Source organism: Mesoplodon bidens (assembly GCF_964165515.1).
Source record: "Mesoplodon bidens genome assembly, contig: HAP1_SCAFFOLD_116, whole genome shotgun sequence".
Classification (NCBI taxonomy): Eukaryota; Metazoa; Chordata; class Mammalia; order Artiodactyla; family Ziphiidae; genus Mesoplodon; species Mesoplodon bidens.
In genome coordinates this window covers 683,302-702,145 of record NW_027672444.1, presented here as the reverse complement: position 1 = coordinate 702,145, position 18,844 = coordinate 683,302, and the positions used below count along the sequence as shown (strand labels likewise).

The following is an 18,844-nucleotide window of genomic DNA, read 5'->3' as shown; positions in this document are numbered from 1 at the left end:
TATAAAATGTATAGATGGGTAGATATGTGAAAAAGCAAATAGAGCAAAATGTTGATTGTAGAATCTGGGTGGTGGTTCTATAGAAGTTCACCATCCACTTCTTTCAACTTTTCTGTGTGTTTGACGTTTTCATAATAAAATGCCAGCAAAAGATACGTACAGAGTCTTGACCGTACAGCCAAGCTATAATCTTGAGATTTTGTCTTTGGAAATCATTTTTTTTCAACCTAAATATATGAAGGAATGCGGTGACTTAAAAAGAAAGTATCTTCTAATGCCCATTTCCTTGATGGCTGACTCTTCCACACTTTAAGAAGCTCTGTAGAAGTTGGGGTTTCTTGAGTCAAAGTTCAGAAGCCCAAGATTAATAACAGTCACAATCACAGTAGGACAAATGGGTGTTTAGTGTAGCAATCACCATTCTAGATGCTTCACATTTAATCCTCACAAAACTCTTTGGGATACAGAGTATTATTAGCCCCATTTTACAGATGAGGAAACAGAGGCATAGAGAGAGAATAAGTAAATCACCCAGAGTCACAGAGCTAGTAAGTGGTGGGTTAGTAACACTGAGTACTTGATTCTGTCAGATAACTAACCCCAAACTAAGCTTAATGGGAGGTGGAGAGCGGTTATCAGTGGAATTCAGATTTGTTTTTTTTTTTTTTTTTTTTTGCTATTGCTTGTTTGTACTCTGAATTACATAAAGGATGTCCTCTTGTGATCAGAAGCAAGCTCATCTATGCCGGCTATCACTGTTAAAAGGACAGTCTTAAAAATGTGCAGAATTATCATTGTGATCATTGTTAAATCCAGCTATCCACTCCTACCTCTGCTGACTTCTCCTGTGGACATTATGGTGTATTCCATTCATTCTAAATATGACATTGAATAATTAGAGGACTGTATTTTTCTAACAAAATTGTTTTCTGAAAACCTTTTATAGGGAAAGCAGAGAATATGAAAGCCTATCTAAAGAGTGCAGAAGGCTATTTTGTCCTGAATAAAAGCACTACGATTGGAAGGCATGAAAATTCAGACCTTGTTTTAGAGGTAAGACCTCTTCCTACCCAGTCCCCGACCCTCCCTACCCCTCACACCACCAAAAGTCCTTACTGTTCTGTGGACTCCAGTCTCTTGTAAAGCACAGCCTCTGGCTAACAGTCCCAGCCTTCCTCGGTGTGCCACCAATAACCAATCCCGGCATGTGCTGGGTCTCCCTGGCACATGTGGTAAGAATGAGCACAGTGCAAAGTGCGATGGGCCCTGTGTCCTTTGCTGACTGTGTGTGCAGTGTCCCACCCTGATGGCACAGTTTGGAAGGTGGGCGTAGAGCTGATGCTTGACCTTCACCTGCTCCGCGTCTGGCAGCCACGGCCACCTGAAGGGCCCAGCTTGAGCAATGGCCTCTCGCCCTTTCCAGAGCTTCTGGAGACTACAGGCCCCTCAGAGCCCTCCCCCGCCCCCGTACCTCCAAGTCGTAAATCAGGGTAAGCCCTGGGCATGGCCTCAGTGCTCTCTCACTTCATTTCATTCCATTCTCTGAATTAGCTGTGGCTTGGTCCACAGTCCCAGCTCATTGACAGCCAAGGAAGTTGGAAGAAATTGTAAGTAAGGAATTATAAAAACAGTGGCTTTGAGCCTTTTACCATTTTGAAAGGGATTAAAATATTGAAGCAGAAAGAGAAATGCAATGGAATCCCTTTAGGACTGTGAAAGGCAGACCACTCTCAGACTTCACTCAACAGAGTTTTTTAAACTTTATTTTGAAATAATTATAGATGCACAAATGGTAGAGAGAATGGCACGAAGCATGTGTGGAGACCTGTGCCATTTTACCACGTGTGGATTTGGGTGTGGCCATCAGGATATAGGAGTATTGCATCATCAGAGATGTCCCTTGTGATGCTCCTTTTATAGTCACAATTCCTCCTCCCACCATCGTCCCCACGCTCTGAAAACCACTAATCTGTTCTCCGTCTCTATAATTTTCATCATTTATCTATGACCTTTGCGATTGATTTTTTTTTTTTTTAGTCATTGTAATGCCCTTGACATCCATTTAGGTTATTAGCTTGTTCTTTTATTGCTGAGTAATAGTCCACGGTATGGACGTATCACCTATGTTTAACCATTCACTTTTTGAAGGACATTTTGTTTCCATTCGGGGCTATTACAAATATATGTACTGTAAACATTTGTATACAGGTTTTTGTGTGAACATAAGTTTTTATTTCTCTGTGATAAATGCTCAGGAGTATGATTGCATGGATTAACATATGTGTTTATATATATTCGGTTTGTAAAGAAACTGCCAGACTTATCCAGCATGGCTGTACCATTTTTCATTTCCACCAGCAATGTATGAGACACATCCTCACCAGCAATTAGCATAAACACTGTTTTTCATTTTAGCTGTTTTAGTAAGTATGTAGTGGTATCTCATCATAGTCTTAACTTGCATTTCCCAAATCGATAGTGATGTTAAATGTCTTTTCATGTACGTGTTTGCCTTCTGCATATCCTCTTCAGTGAAATATCTCTTCATATCTTTTAAGTGTCTCTAATCGAATTGTTAATTTTTTTACCATTGAGTTTTGAGAATTCTTTATGCATTTTAGATATGAGTCCCTTGTCAGATAGATGGTTTGCAAATATTTTCTCCCATCCGTAGCTTGTCTTTTCATTCTCTTAGCAGAGTATTTCACAGAGCAAAAGCTTTAACTCTTGATGAAGTCCAGGTAGTTATTTTTTCTTTTATAGATCATGCTTTTAGTGTCATGTCTAAGAACATGCCACAAGGTCCCTGACCCTGAGGATTTTCTCTTATGTTTTCTTCTAAGTGTTTTATAGTTGTATGTTTAAATCTATGAACCATTTTGGGTTCACTGTCGTTTATGATGTGAGATTTAGGTCAAAGTTCATTTTTCTTGCATGTGGATATTTAGTTGTTCCAGAACCATTTGTTGAAAAGACTATCCTTTCTCCATTGAATTGCTTTTGCAAGTTTGTCAAAAATAATCTGGCCATACTTTCTATGGGGGCTACTTCTTAGTTCCCTATTATGTTTCATGGATCTATTTGTCATAATGGATCTACCATTATGAGATAGCCTTGATTACTGTCGCTATGTAAGTCTTAAATCAGGTACAGTGATTCCTCCCACTTTTCTTTAAAAAAAGTTTTTAACCTATTCTAGTTCCTTTGCCTTTCCATTTACATTTTAGTGTAAGCCTGTCTGTATATACAAAATATCATGCTGTAATTTTGATTGGAATTGTGTTTAATCCTATATAAGAATGTGAGAATAATTGATATACTCCTACATTGTCTTCCAATTCATGATCATGGTATATTTCTCCATTTATTCAGTGTCTCTCATGAGTGTTTTGTAGTTTTCAGCATACGAGTCCTGAACATGTTTTGTTAGATTTACACTTAAGTATATCTCTCTTTTTTTTTGAGTGATTGTAAATGGTATTATATTTTTAATTTTGGTGTCCACATGTTCATTGACAGTATATAGAAATACAGTTGATTTTTGTATGCTTCTTGGTATCTTGCAAACTTAACTGCACTTTCTTATATAAGGGCTTTTGTAGATTTCTTGGGATTTTATACATAAACAATCATGTCATCTGCAAATAAGAACAATTTTATTGCTCCTTTCAGAAAAGGAGATCTGAATGCCTTGAATCTTCTTTTCCTTGCTTTATTTCCCTGGTTAAGACTTCCAGGACTCTGCTGAACAAGAGCAGTGTATAAATCCTTATATTCGCTTGTTCCTGACCTTAGGGGAAAGCAGTTACTCTTTCACCGTTAAGTAGGAGGTTAGCTTTGGGTTTTTATACATGTTCTTACCAAGTGAGAAATTTCCCCCTTTATTCCTAGTTTTCTGAGAATGTTTATTGTAAACTCAACAGATTTAAAGATAACTCCATGAACCTCCCCGTGAGATTCTCCTCCATGATATGGTCTCCCTTCAAGGACACAGAACATCTGTGCAGTGTGCAAAGTGGTAGGAAAAAGAAGAAGAAGAACTGTAGTTTCTTCTTTATCCTAACAAGGCATAGATTTGGGGTCGTTTTATTTCCTGTCTGGCTAAAGTAGAGACAGAGATCTCTGTTTTGAACTGGACTATGATATTAGAAAACTGTAGTAATTTTTAAAAGCACAGGCTTTGGAGATAGACAGAGCTGGGTTTGAATCTCATTAGGCTACTTTGTGGCTGAGTGACTTCAACCAAATTACTTAATCACTCTGAGCTCCTTTTCCCTGTCTGTAAACCTCTTACCTCACAGGGTTATTCTGAGGATTAAGTGAGAAATGCATATAAAGAGCCTGGCATGTGGTGCTCAGTGAATGACACAATGATCATTATTATGGTCTCCTAAAACAGAGACTGAGAAGAATCCTCAGAGGTGCACAGGGTTGAGATGAGGATCCACTGACATTAATAAGCCATTTGGAAAAGGGAACTAATGAGGACAGTTATTAACTAGACAGAAATTGAGTTGCATTCATTGTATATAAATAATTGACTGCTTACTGCTCCTCGGACTTAGCTTAAGAAATACGTCACTAGGCTTCCCTGGTGGCGAAGTGGTTGAGAGTCCGCCTGCCGATACAAGGGACACGGGTTCGTGCCCCGGTCTGGGAATATCCCACATGCCGCGGAGCGGCTGGGCCCGTGAGCCATGGCCGCTGAGCCAGCGTGTCCGGAGCCTGAGCTCCGCAACAGGAGAGGCCACAACAGTGAGAGGCCTGTGTACTGCAAAAAAAAAAAAAAAAAAAAAAATGTCAGGGATTTATATTACTAAAAATCATCCTTGCAATTACCCAGAGGTTACATCTAGCAAATAAAAAGGATTGTTTGTTTTATTTGCCTGGATCAATCCTAAAGAATAGGCAGTCATGCTTCTAAAGATTTCTACTCATCAGCAAGGCTGACATGTTGTTTTGACTATTGGTATTGTAGTATTTCGACATCATTTACTCTTTCCGATAATGGAAGGTAGTTACATGCTTCTTGTTTTTAAAAATTGGGAGAAAGGAAAATATAAGGAAGAAAATAAAAGTCACTTGTAATCATTTGGCTCAGGGAAAAATCAATATTGATATTTGCAGGGTTTTACCCTCCAGACTTTTTTCTATATCCTGTAAGGAGTTTGGTTCCCTAAGGCAGTAGGAAGCCTGTTTATAGCCAGGCTAGTGAGAACTGTTTATACTCAACAGTGATAACTGTTGCTATCACTCATTCATTGCACAGTATTTACCCAGAGCCTCAGCACCGAGCCAAGTCTAGGGGTACAGTGCTGGCAGAACTGGACATGGTCCCTGCCATCAGGAAGCTGCCAGGAGAGAGAGAAATAAGTCAAATGATCCCACAAAGGTGTGACTAATTCCATTCCAACATTGGGGCTGTAAAGGAAAGGAATATGGAAGACAAGGAGGACTTAACTAGACAATAGGAGAAGGGAATGGCATGTGCAAGGGCCCTGGGGTGGAAGAGCATATTGTGAACCCAAGGGACTGAGAGAAAACCAGGGCGTCCAGAAGTCAGAGTGGGAAGGAGGAGGGCTAAGGGACAAGTCGGCCTACTTCATGTCACCATAAGGGTTTTGATCTTTATCTGAAAAGCAGTGGGAAGAAGGCTTGAAGGATTGTAAACAAGGGGGAGACCTGCCAGTGAACATCCTGGCTGCTGTGTGCAGACGAGCCATCAGGAGCTCTAGTCACAATCTCCCCTCTCCCATTTTACACGGCTCAAAAGCCTCCGCCTTGCTCATTTCACAGCTAAACCTTGCAAGTTATAATTTATATGATTTGATGTGCCTTGTAAAGTGTAATCTTTAGAGTTGGATGTGGCTGTTATTTAAACTCTGCTGAGAAAGGGACTCAGTTCTTCCAGAATGAAGAAACACCAAAGCCAGTGGTTGTTGGATTTTCCGTATGTTTAAGAGTGGTTGTTCAACATGAACTCCTAGGCATTCTGACCCAGTGGGTTTGGGGTAAGGCCCAGGAATCTTCACATTTATATGCTCCCCAGGTTCAGGTGGGGGGAATGGAGTCGCCTGGAGTTGGTTCCAGGACCACACTTTGAGAACCCCACCATCAGTGCTCCCTCCCACTCCCTTCTTGATCAGCAGAGCTCCTGCTTGTGTGTGTGTGTGTGTGTTTGTGTATTCTTTCAATAAATTTTGTTTTGAGGAAAAGAGAAGTGAAGGGTAAACAATGAAGGGCTGACTGACCCTACCCCTCCCCAGGGGCTCCCCCAGTCCCACCCTGGGGAAGTCCCAGGATCCCTAGAAGACTGAGCTCTAGGACAGCCCAAGTCAGTGCAGGGCTGCAGCTAGGAGGGTGGAGATGGAAGAGAAAAAGAAAGAACAGACATGACAGGGGGATGAAATGCTGGTGTCCACCCCTCACCCTCGGTGGTCAGTGTCCTGCCAGGCATCTCCTTTCTCATGGGTTTAGCCATCTCTCCAGCCTGTGTCAGCCCTTCTTGCGTGGGATCTGAGGGTCGTGAAGCCAGACTGATCTCATACACACACCCCAGATCCCATCCAGCCAGATGACTCTCGTCCCTTTTCCTGGCCCCTGCCAGTTCTGGGCTGCCTCTCAGGAAAGAACCAGAGCCTACACCATAATCTTGTTTATTATTATTAAACAAGGCTGCTGGGATTCTCCTATTATTTGCGTAATTTCACGGACATGCAGGTATGTCTGCTCTGTCAAAGGACACACACAGCTGTAGCTCTGATGGGCATGGCCAAATTTCCCACCAGAGGTTTCCGGATGTGGTGTCCTGCCAGCAGTGGACGCCCGTCTCCCACTCCCTCCCCAGCCTAGGGTGCTGACCCCCCATTGGATCTTCACTGATCTATGGGGTGAAGTATGGTACCTGTGTCATTTTAATTCACATTTCTCTTATTCTAAGCGAACACCTGCATTTTGAGACAGAAGGTGACAGGTGGACTCTCTGTGGGGAAATCCACGGAATGAAACAGGCCTGGGAGGGTGCACTTGCTGGCTCCCCATCTGCATCACGCTTGTCCTCCTGCCTGGGTCGTGCTCCCATCCTCCCCCCTCACCCCCACCTCACCCCTGGCTTCTCCCCAAGTGCTCCTTGCTCTGGTGGTTCACCTGTTTGGTCTCACCAGTCCTCAGGGAATGTTTTGTCCCCTGTTTGTGAACTGACGGCTGATTTCATTGGTCAGTACCCACCACAGCAATTGATGGGACTAGTTTCTCACCAGCAGATGGAGGGCTTCCAAGAGGAAAAAGTTCAGAGGAAAGGGCTAGATCGTGATTTCATTTTTCTCATTTTTTTTTATTGTGGTAAGATATGCATAACATAAAATTTACCATCTTAACCACTTTTATTAAGTGTGCAGTTCAGTGGCATTAAATATATTCACACTGTTGTGCAGCCATCACCCCCATCCATCTCCAGAACTCTTTGAATCTTGCAGAACTGAAACTGCACCCATGAAACAACAACTCCCCTTGTCCCCCCATCCCAGCCCCAGCAACCACCGTTCTGCTTTCTGTCTCTATGACCTTGGCTACTCTGGGTATCTCATATAAGTAGAATCATAACAGTATTTGTCTTTTCATGACTGGCTTCTTTCACTGAGTATAATATCCTTTCACTGAGTATAATGTCCATGTTCATCCATGCTGTAGCATGTGTCCGAATTTCCTTCCTTTTTTAAGGCTGAATAATATTCCATTGTGTGGATTCACCACATTTTGTTTATTCATTCATCTACTGATGGACACTTGGGTTGTTTCCACCTTTTGGCTGTTGCAAACAATGCTATGAACATGGGTGTATAAATATCTCTTCAAGGCCCTGCTTTCAGTTCTTTGGGATATATACCCAAAAGTAGACTTGCTGGATCATATGATAATTTTATTTTTAATTGTTTGAGGAACTGCCATGCTGTTTTCCATAGTGGCTGCACCAAGTTACATTCTCACAACAGGGCACAAGGGTTCCACTTTCCCTGCTTCCTCACCAACACTTGTTATTTCCCTTTTTTTTTTATAGTAGCCATTCTGATGGATGTGAGATGAAAGAAAGATCATAATCTTTTGAATAGCATACATAATACAAACAGCTACAGCATACATTTATGGACTACTTACTGTATCTCACATGGCTTTATACATCATCTATGTATGTTCTGCATATATATTTATAGAATTATATCCACAAAACAAATCCTGTGCGGGTGAGAACTACTATTATCATTATTATCCTCATTTGATGACATGGACATGGGACTCAGAAAGGTTAAGGAACTGGCCCAAATCACACAGCTAGACGGGGGAGGTGGGGCTGAGTTTCAGACTGAGCTGACTCAAGCTTCTAAAAACAGAAGCTTCACTTTTTGAGTGTAAATTTAGCTTTGGGAACATCTAATATCTAAATTGGAAATTCTCAGTTAACTGAGATAACAAGATAATTGAGTAAGCTAGGGAAATTCCACCCTGTGGAATCGAGAATGGGGGTTGTCAGTGAAATGTGAGATCAATGTTCTCCTGATCCTCATTCATGCAACAGACTGAGGTGTTGCCATCTAGCGGGGGATTTGGGTAAAGAGGAAACGTTGACCTGGTGCTTTCCCAGGAAGAGGAGCATTGGGGCTGTTAAGTGGGGGCCCAGCAAGAAACACCACTTATCTCTCCAATCCAGCCAGAGTAAGTTCTCTGCTTCTAAGGACTGGTGGAGTTCAATTAGTCCCACCTGGATAACCCAGGATAGTCTCCCACTTTTTAAAAAATTTTTAAAAAGTTTTTGGCTGGGTTTGGTCTTCGTTGCTGAGCACAGGCTTTCTCTAGTTGCAGCGAGCGAGGGTTACTCTTTGTTACGGTGCATGGGCTTCTCATTGCAGTGGCTTCTCTTGTTGTGGAGCACGGGCTCTAGGCACGCGGATTCAGTAGTTGTGGCACGTGGGCTCCGTAGTTGTGGCTCGTGGGCTCTGGAGCGCAGGCTCGGTAGTTGTGGCACACGGGCTTCATTGCTCCATGGCATGTGGGATCTTCCCGGACCAGGGCTCGAACCCGTGTCTCTTGCATTGGCAGGCGGATTCTTAACCACTGCAACACCAGGGAAGTCCTTAGTCTCCCTCTTTTAAGAGCACTGATTAGTAACCTTGACATCGGCACAGTCCCTTTGGCCACGTCATGGAGCATATTCCCAGGTTCTGAGGATCAGGGCATGGGCATATTTGGGAGACCATTCTGCCCACCACATTAATACTACCACCTGACTGGACCGTTGCTTTGGGACTGGTCTGAGAGCTTTCTGGAAGAATCAGTAGGATCAATGCCACAGGCCATGGAGAAAGATGGCTGGATGAGCTGGCAGGTGATAATCCCGTTACCAAGAGGGCAGGAAGCAGGACTGGTTGAGTGAGCACCTCAACATCCCGGAAGCAGCCAGGCAGTTTGGGGCCTGGAGATGAACCAGGGGTTGGAAATACACACCTGCGAATCGAGGGGGTGGCACAGTGGCCCCAGCCCATGGACAGAGTGCAGAGGAAACGGACATCTGCAGGGAGAGGAGCCCGGCGTGGAGACCTGGAAGCAGTCAGAGAGGTGAGGGAGCCAGAGAGCTGCTGCCAGGCTGAGGGTATTCATCACAGAGACAGCTTGCTTTGTGCCAGGTACTGTTCTGGGCACTTTCGAGTGTATTAACTCATTTCATCCTTAGGAGGTTAGTGTTGCTTGCCCCCACTTTACAGATGAGGGCGTTGAGGCACAGATAGGCTGAGTATCCTGCCTGAGGTCACAGAGGGAGGCTGGGGCACTGGGCACCACGCTCGGGCAGTCTGATTTCAGGACCAGCCTCTCCTGAGGCCTTGCCGGTCCACAGGGCTCTCCCGGGGAGACCGGGGAGGAAGGATCCAGCTGACGGGGAAGCAGAGAAGCTTCTTCTTTCCTTCCAATCCCAGACCCGTCGTCTCACCAGCGCCTGGCCATTTCCTCATATCCTTATTCTTTTGAAAACCCCATTTTTTTTTTTTTTACTATTTCTGCACTACATCCCTTTCTGGAGGCAGTGGGGGGATGGGGCTGGGAATGGGATAGCCTAGAACCAAAAGGTTAAAAGAAATAGATAAAACACACACACACACACACACAAACACACACACACAAGTTAATTTCAAAAATGTTATCCCACTCCTTTGAACATGTCACCAAGCAGTACCTTTTGTCAATCCTACGAAGCCCAGCTTATCAAACTCATTTTTGCTGCTCAGGGAGCAACCAAAGAGAAGCAAAGAACCATGCCCCAGGCTGCACAGCTGGAAGGTAGCAGAGGTGGGACTTGAACTCAAGGCTTTCTAACTCCAGAGCCCATCCTCTTGCTCATAATAGAGAACATTTCCCATTTGCCCTATGTTCTCTTCTAAGTGCTTTAGTATGTATTATATCATTTATACGTCACCAGTAGCTTATAAGACTGTCCTTTTGTTACCTTACAGATGAGGAAGCTGAGGTATCACTTGCCCAAGGTCACCCTGCTAGGAAGTAGGAGAGCTGGACTCGAGCCCAGTCTAATAACCACCACGTTGCCCTGCTCCCCCAACCCCTGAACCACCAGGCCACGTGCCTCTCTCTGACAACTGTGTCACATGTCACAGGGAGGCCGAGAGCCCGAGGGCCCCCGAGGGCAATGGCAGTGGGTTGAGGACCCAGCGGGAGAGGAACCTCTTGAAGCCATTTGACAATAAAGGAAAGGAAGGGGGAAGGGGCGGCGTTTCCAGGCCGAGGGGGTGGTGAGCACGTTCACAGGTTAGACGGAAGTTACACTGTCAAGGTGAGGATGCAGAAGAGGAGATGGTTGAGGAGAGGGACCAGACCAGGGTGGGATGAAGGCAGGACCACCCGGAGGCCCTTGGCAGCTAAGAGAAGCCTTGAAGGTCCCACCTAAGAGCTTCTCCAAGCCTGGGAAGTCCAGGTCCTGGCAGGGAGCTGAAGGCACATTCACAGGGGTGTGGAGTGATGGAGGGGAGTTTCCTGAAGGGACTCCATAGGGAGTGGGCAGGGCTCAGAGAAACCACAAAGGATAGTGCAGGGCCCAGAGCTAGTATGAGTGAGGACTGTTCCCACCCCCAGAGCTGAGGGGTGAGGGGCAGGGGCATTTCCTGGGACCCGGAGACCCCGAGGGCTGGGTAGAGTCCTCTGAGGGAAGCTGTGTGGCCCCAGAGAATGGAAGCCAGGGGAGTAAGTACCCCAAGCTCTCTCCTCCCTGCTCTGATCTCTAACCACCCCCATTGGCCAAACCCAACCAGAAACCAGACACAAGGAGCCCGTCAGCCCATGGATGTAGCCGCACAGGTGGGCCTGCTGGGCAGAGGGCACCATGTAAAGGGATGGAGGAGGGTTGGGAGAAGCAGACGGAGGATGCAGGCAGGTGCAGGAGGTGAAGACCTAGGAGGCTGTTGTCAAAGTAGAATGAAAAGCCTGAGAGCAGGGACCTGCTGGCTGTGGGGCCCAAAGGGCACTGGGCCAGCCTCAGGACAGAAGTGTGAGGGTGGCAGGAGGGTTTGGGGGCCGGGATGGACTTGAAGGAGCTGGTGAGCTTGAGCAGGGCCCAGGCTAGGTGAGCATAGGGCATTACCCCTAGGGAGCAAACAGGGAGCAAAGGCTACGTGACTCAAGGGGAGGATGAGACAGAGGATAAGGAAGGCCGGGAGTGGGAGGTTATGGTCTGAGATGGGGCTTCCCAGTGCCAGGTGATGCAAGGTTGAAACCTAGCTCCAAAGGACGGTTCCAGGTACACGTCGAACCTCAGCGACAATGTCAGTGAACCTCAGGGCAATGTCATAACTAAGTCAGCTTCCCGAGGAGGCTTCCTTAAAGCACAGGGGTCATCAGAGCAGATGGTCATTGTTAATAGAAGTTTAAACGTCTCAATATTTTATGGACTCACTATATACTTTTTAAAGACATTTTCAATGCAGGAGCCTTAAAAAATGCACTTGTTTTGTATATTAGGTCCTGCCTGTCTCCTCTCTCATTATTAAATCACTCTCTACTCTGAAAATCACAGGGTACAAATCAAAGGTACAAGTTTTGGAATTAGACTTGGGTTCAAACCCTGACATTGCCCTGGGCCAGCATCCTGATGTTGAGTGAGTCCCTTCATCTTAGCCATTTTTTAAATCGTGGTAAAATACCTATAAAGTTTACCGTCTTAACCACTTTTAAGTGTACAGATCAGTAGTTGTAAGTTATTCACATTGTTGTGCAACCAGCCTCAGAATTTTTCATCTTGCAAAACTGAAACTGTACCCATTAAACAACAATTCCCCATTTCCCCTTCCCCAGCTCCTGGCAACCCCCGTTCTATTTTGTTTCTATGAGCTTGACTACTTTATGTACCTCACATAGTGGAATCATACAAAATTTGCTTTTTTGTGACACTTATTTCACATAATGTCCTCACGGTTCATCCGTGTTGTAGCATGTGTCAGAATTTCCTTCCTCCTACACTGAATAATATTCCACTGTATGGATGGACCACATTTTGCTTATCCAATCATCAGTCAGTGGGCACTTGGGTGGCTTCCACCTTTTGGCAATTGTGAATAATGCTACTGTAAACATGAGTGTACAAATAACTCTTTAAGTTCCTGCTTTCAATTCTTTGGGGTATATACCCAGAAGTGGACTTGCTGGATCATATGATAATTTTATTCTAAATTGTTTGAGAAGCCGCTCTACTGTTTTCCATATCAGCTGCACCATTTTACATTCTCAGCGGTGCATAAGTGTTCCCCTACTCTACATCCTTGCCAACACTTGTTATTTTCTGTTGCTGTTTGTTTGTTTTTGATAGTAGCCATCCTAATGGGTATGAGGTGGTATCTCACTGTGGTTTTGATTTGAATTTCCCTAATGACTAGTAATGTTGAGCATCTTTTTATATGCTTGTTGGACATTTATATATCTTCTTTGGAGAAATGTCTATTCCAGTTCTTTGCCCATATTTGATCAGGTTATTTGGGGGTTCTTTTTTGTTGTTGTTGTTGAGTTATAGTTCTCTATATATTCTTCATATTAACCCTTTTTCAGATTTGTGTTTTGCAACTATTTTCTCACATTCTCTAGATGGCCTTTCACCCTGTTTATTGTGTCCTTTGATTCACTGAAGTTTTAATTTTTGATATAGTTGAATTTATCTATTTTTACCTTTGCTGCCTATGCTTTTGGTATCATATCCAATAATGCATTGCCAAATCCAATGTCATAAAGCTTTCCTCCTGTGTTTTCCTCTAAAAGTTTTATAATTTTAGACTCTGTTTAAGTCTTTGATCCACTTTGAGTTAATTTTTATACATGGTGTAAGGTAAGAGTTCAACTTAATTCTTTTGCAGTCTTTCCCAGCATCATTTGTTGAAAATACTGTTCTTTCCCCATTGAATAATCTTGGCACCCTTGTCAAAAATCATTGGATCATATATGCAAACTTTTATTTCTGTGCTCTCTATTCTATTCTATTGGCCTATGTGCCTGACCTTATGTCAGTATCACACTGTTTTGATTACTGTACCTTTGTATGCAGTAAGTTTTGAAATCAGGAAGTGTGAGACCTCCAACTTTGCTTTTCTTTCTCAAGAGTATTTTGGCTATTTGGGGTCCACTGAGATTCCATATGAATTTTAGGATGGATTTTTCTATTTCTGCCAAAACTGCTGTTGGGATTTTGAATCTGTAGATCCTGCTGTGTAGTAATGACATCTTAACAATATTAAGTGTTCCAACCCACGAATACAAGGTGTCTTTCCATTTATTTGTGTCTTTAATTTCTTTCAGCAGCACTTTGTAGTTTTCAGTGTACACATCTTTTACCACCTTGGTTAAATTTATCCCAAAATATGTTATTCATTTTGATGCTATTGTAGATGAAATTATTTTCTTAACTTCCTTTTCAGATTGTTCATTGTGAGCATATAGAAACACAACTGATGTTTGTGTGTTGATTTTGTGTCCTACGATTTTGCTAGTGAATGGTATTTTTTAGTTCTAAGAGGGTTGTGGTTTTTCATGGACTCTTTAGGATTTTGTACATGTAAGATCATGTTGCCTGTGAACAGAGATAATTTGACTTCTTCCTTTCGAATTTGGATGCCTTTATTTCTTTTTCTTGCCTAATTGCTCTGGCTAGGACTTCCAGTACTTTGTTGAATAGAAGTGGCAAAAGCAGGTATCCTTATCTTCTTCTTGATCTTAGAGGAAAAGCTTTCAGTCTTTCACCTTTGAGTATGATGCTACCTGTGGGCCTTTCATATTTGACCTTTATTATGTTGAGGTAATTTCCCTCTATTCCCTGTTTGTTGAGTGCTTTTATCATGAAAGAGTGTTGCATTTTGTCAAATGCTTTTTGTACGTCCATCGAGATGATCATTTTTTTCCTTCTTTCTGTTAATGTGATGTATTACGTGGATTAATTTTCATATGTTGAACCATCAGGTCTGCATTCCAAGAACAAATCCCACTTGGTCATAGTGTATGATCCTTTTAACGTGCTGTTGCATTCGGTTTCCTCCTGTTTGGTTGAGGACTGTGGCGTCAGTGTTCACAAGAGATACTGGTCTGTGGTTGTCCTGTCGTGTCCTTGTCTGGGTTTGGGATCAAGGTGATGCTGTCCTCTCACTTCAGCCTTTGAGTCTCAGCTTCTTCCTCTCTAAGGTGGAGATAACACTAGAGTCCCTGTTTAGGGCCCTCATGCAGATTAAATGATAAAAATGCACACAAAATGCTTCAGCAGGGCCCAGTTCACAGGAAGCCCTCAAAATATGTTAGAGGAGGATAAGGATAATAACAAAAATAATAATAAATAAATAACAGTTCATCTCATAGTGGGACAGCTCAGTAGGCTGGGGCTTACAGACTCAGCCTGTATTAGCAGCAGGGCGTCTGTCCAGGAGCAGCACTTAGCAATTTTCCAAGTAAAGGGAGCGAGTGATATTATAGGCCAAACTAGGAAGCTGTCTCCTGGCCTAACATGTGGTAGAGGCTCACCCAACTTTGTGGAGTCATTGAAAACTTCCTGCTTGCTTTGATGTCTTAATAATGGCCTGACAGTTTTTGAGGAACTGAACGCAGTGAAGCCTGGCAAGAGACAAACAAAATGTCACAGACAGAATTTCTCTCATTCCTGGGTTATCAAAGGTTCAAAGGACACAAAGATCAATGGCAATGGTGATGAAGGTGATGTGGGTGACATTTTCCAAAGAACTAATGTGTTTTCATTTCTTTAATACTTTATTTTTTTGAACAGTTTTAGGTTTACAGGAATTTTAGCAGAGAATACAGAGAGTTCCCATATATCTACCCCTCCAATACACACAGTTTCCCCTATTATTAACCTCATGCATTAGTGCGGTACATTCGTTACAACTGATGAACCAATATTGATATGCTATTATTAACTAAGTCCATAGTTTACATTAGGGTTCACTCTTTGCGTTGTACGTTCTTTCGTTTTGACAAATGTATAGTGACAAGTATCCACCATTACAGTATCATAAAAAATATTTTCACTGCCCTGAAATCCCCTGTGCCCCTCCTCTTCATCCTGAGCCCCAGAGCCCCTGTGCCCCTGGCAAGCACTGATCTTTTACTCTCCTTATAGTTTTACTTTTTCCAGAATTTCATACACGTGGAATCATACGGTATGTAACCTTTTCAGACTAGGTTCTTTCACTAAGCAATATGCATTTAAGATTCCTCCATGTCTTTTTTGTTATTTGATAACTCATTTATTTTTATCACTAGTATTTCATTGTATGGATGTACCACAATTTGTCTATCCATTTACCTTTTAAAGGACATCTTGGTTGCTTCCAGTTTTGGGCAGTTATGAATAAAGATGCTGTAAGCATGTATCCAAAATAAATGAGTCTTCATGGATATAGAGAACAGACTGTGGTTGCCAAGGGGGAGGGGGTTGAGGGAGAGATGGAGTGGGGGGTTGAGGTTAGCAGATGTAAGCTGTTACATCCAGGATGGAGAAACCACAAGGTCCTACTGTACAGCACAGGGAACTATATTCAATATCCTGTGATAAACCATAATGGAAAAGAATATTTTAAAAAGAATGTATATATATGTATAACTGAATCACTTTGCTGTAGAGCAGAAATTAATACAACATTGTAAATCAACTACATTTCAATAAAATAAATTAATAAACAATATAAATAAGTCTTAAAAATCAACAATAAGAAACCAAACAACCCAACTTAAAAATGGGCAAAAGAGCTCAACAGACACCTCACCAAAGAAAATCTACAGATGTCAAATAAGCATATGAAAAGATGTTAAACATCATATATCATTAAGGAATTTCAAATAAACATGAAATATCTTTTCATTTATTTAGACTACTTTGATTTCTTTCATCAATATTTTGTAGTTTTCTTCATATACCTCTTCATATAGCTAAGTATTTTGTTAGATTTATTCCTAAGTACTTCATTTTTTTTTTTTGGTGCTAAAGTAAATGGTGTTGTGTTTTTAATTTCATATTCCACTTGTTCATTGTTGGTATATAGGAAAGCAATTGACTTTTGTATATTAATCATGTATTCTGCCACCTGGGTACAATTGCTCATTAGTTCCAGGAGGGCTTTCTGTCGGTTCTTTGGGATTTTCTGCATAGACAATCATGCCATCTGCAAAATGGGCAAAAGATCTGAACAAACACCTCACCAAAGAAGATTTCTTTTTCCTTCCCAATCTATCTTTTATTCTCTTTTCTTGCCTTGTTGCATTAGCTAGGACATACAGTACAATGTTGAAAATGAGTGGTGAAAGGGGACATCTTCACCTTATTCCTGGTCTTAATTGGAAAGTTTCTAGGTTCTCACCATTAAATATGACGTTAGCTTTAGGGTTTTTATAGATGTACTTTATCAGGTTGAGGAAGTTCCCCTCCATCCCTAATTGGCCAAGAGTTGTTGTGGTGGTTTGGTGGTTTGTTAGTTTATCATGGATGGTGTTTAATTTTGTCAAATGCTCTTTTTGCATCTACTGTTATGATAATGCGATTTCTCTTCTCTACGCTGTTGATGTGATGGATTACATTAATTGATTTCCAAATGTTGAACCAGCCTTGCATACCTGGAATAAATCCCACTTGACTGTGGTGTAGAAGTCTTTTTATACATCACTGGATTCAATTTGCTAATATTTTGTTGAGGATTTTGCATCTATGTTCATGGGAGGTATTGGTCTGCAATTTTCCTGTTTTGCAATATCTTTATCTGGTTTTGCTATTAGAATAAGCTTGGCCTCACAGAATGAGCTGGGAAGTGTTCTCTCTTCTTCTATTTTCTGGAAGAGATTATTTAGAACTGATATCATTCTTTCCTTAATGTTTGATAGAATTGACCAGTGAACCCATCCAGGCCTGGTGCTTTCCATTTTGGAAGGTTATTCATTATTGATTCAAATTCTTTACTAGATATGAGTCTATTCAGAGTATTTATTTCTCCTTGTGTGAGTTTCAGTAGATCGTGTCTTTCAAGGAAATGGTCCACTTCATTAAGTTATAAAATCTGTGGGCATAGAATTATTCATAATATTCCTTTATTATCCCTTCAGTGTCCATGAGATCAGTAGTGATGCCATCGCTTTCATTTCTGATTTGAGTAATTTGTATCTTCTCTCTTTTTTTCTTGGTTATCCTGCTAGAGGTTTGTCAATTTTATTGATCTTTACAAAAAAAAAAAAAAAAAAAACAGCTCTTTATTTTGCTGACTTTTCTCTATTGTTTTCCTGCTTTTTATTTCATTCATTGCTTCTTTTCTTGTGCTTGTGGTAGGCTTATATTGCTCTTCTTTCTCTAGTTTCATAAGGTGGAAGCTTAGATCTTTTCAAATGTATGCCTTCAATGCCATAAACTTCCCTCCAAGCACTGCTTTCACTGCATCTTGCAAATTTTCATAGGTTGTATTTTCATTTTCATTTAGCTCAAGATAAATTTTTATTTCCCATGAGACTCCCTCCTTGACCCATCTGTTATTTAGAGGTGTGTTGTTTAATCTCCAAATATTTGGGGATTTTCCAGCTGTCTTTCTGGTATTGGTTTCTAGCCTAATTCCATTGTGTTCTGAAAACGTACTTTGCATAATTTCTATTCTTTTACATTTGTTGAGGCATATTTTGTGGCCTGGAATGTGGTCTGCTTCATGAATGTTCCATGGGAGCTTGAGAAGGATGTGTGTTTTGTTGCTGTGGGATGAAGCTGTGTGGTTGCCAGTTAGATCCAGATGATGGTAGTGCTATTCAGTTCAACTTCATTCTTACTAATTTTCTGCCTGGTGGGTCTGCCCGTCACTGACAGAGGGCTGTTGAGGTCTCCAGCTACCATGATGGATTCATCTGCTTCTCCTTGCAGTCCTATCAGTTTTTGCCTTCCATACTTTGATGCTCTATTGTTGGGTACATACAATGAAGGACTGTTATGTCTGCTTGGAGAATTGACCCCTTTATCACTATGTATCGCCTCTCTTTATCCCTGATAACTTTCCTTCCTCTGAAGTTGGCTCTGCCTGAAATTAACAGAGCTACTCCTGCTTTCTTCTTGTGTTTCAGTATTTTAAGTGCCAAAGTGTTTGGTAGGAATTTGAAAAGTGGGTAAAGGCACAGTCATTTGAATCAGGCAAACCTGGGAACAAGCCAAGCGAGTCAAAGTGGCTGACTGTGGGCACACTTAATCGTTCTATGCCTCAGTTTCCTCATCTAAGAAATGAGTAACTATCGGACCTACTGTACAGCACAGGGAACTATATTCAATATCTTGCAGTAACCTGTG

General features: G+C 42.1%; 1 protein-coding gene across 1 annotated transcript in view; it reads left to right on the top strand.

Annotated features, from left to right (window-relative positions):
* Nucleotides 1-208: 208 nt before the first annotated feature.
* The window catches only part of LOC308610202 (forkhead-associated domain-containing protein 1-like), a gene marked incomplete at its 3' end in the record, with an annotated part of 88,030 nt that continues 69,394 nt past the window's right edge, over nucleotides 209-18,844 (top strand). The window contains exon 1 of the mRNA XM_081259434.1: nucleotides 209-1,053. Within this exon, the coding sequence (XP_081115560.1) occupies nucleotides 961-1,053 (93 nt within the window). The 5' untranslated portion in view covers nucleotides 209-960. The remainder of the gene's footprint in view (nucleotides 1,054-18,844) is intronic.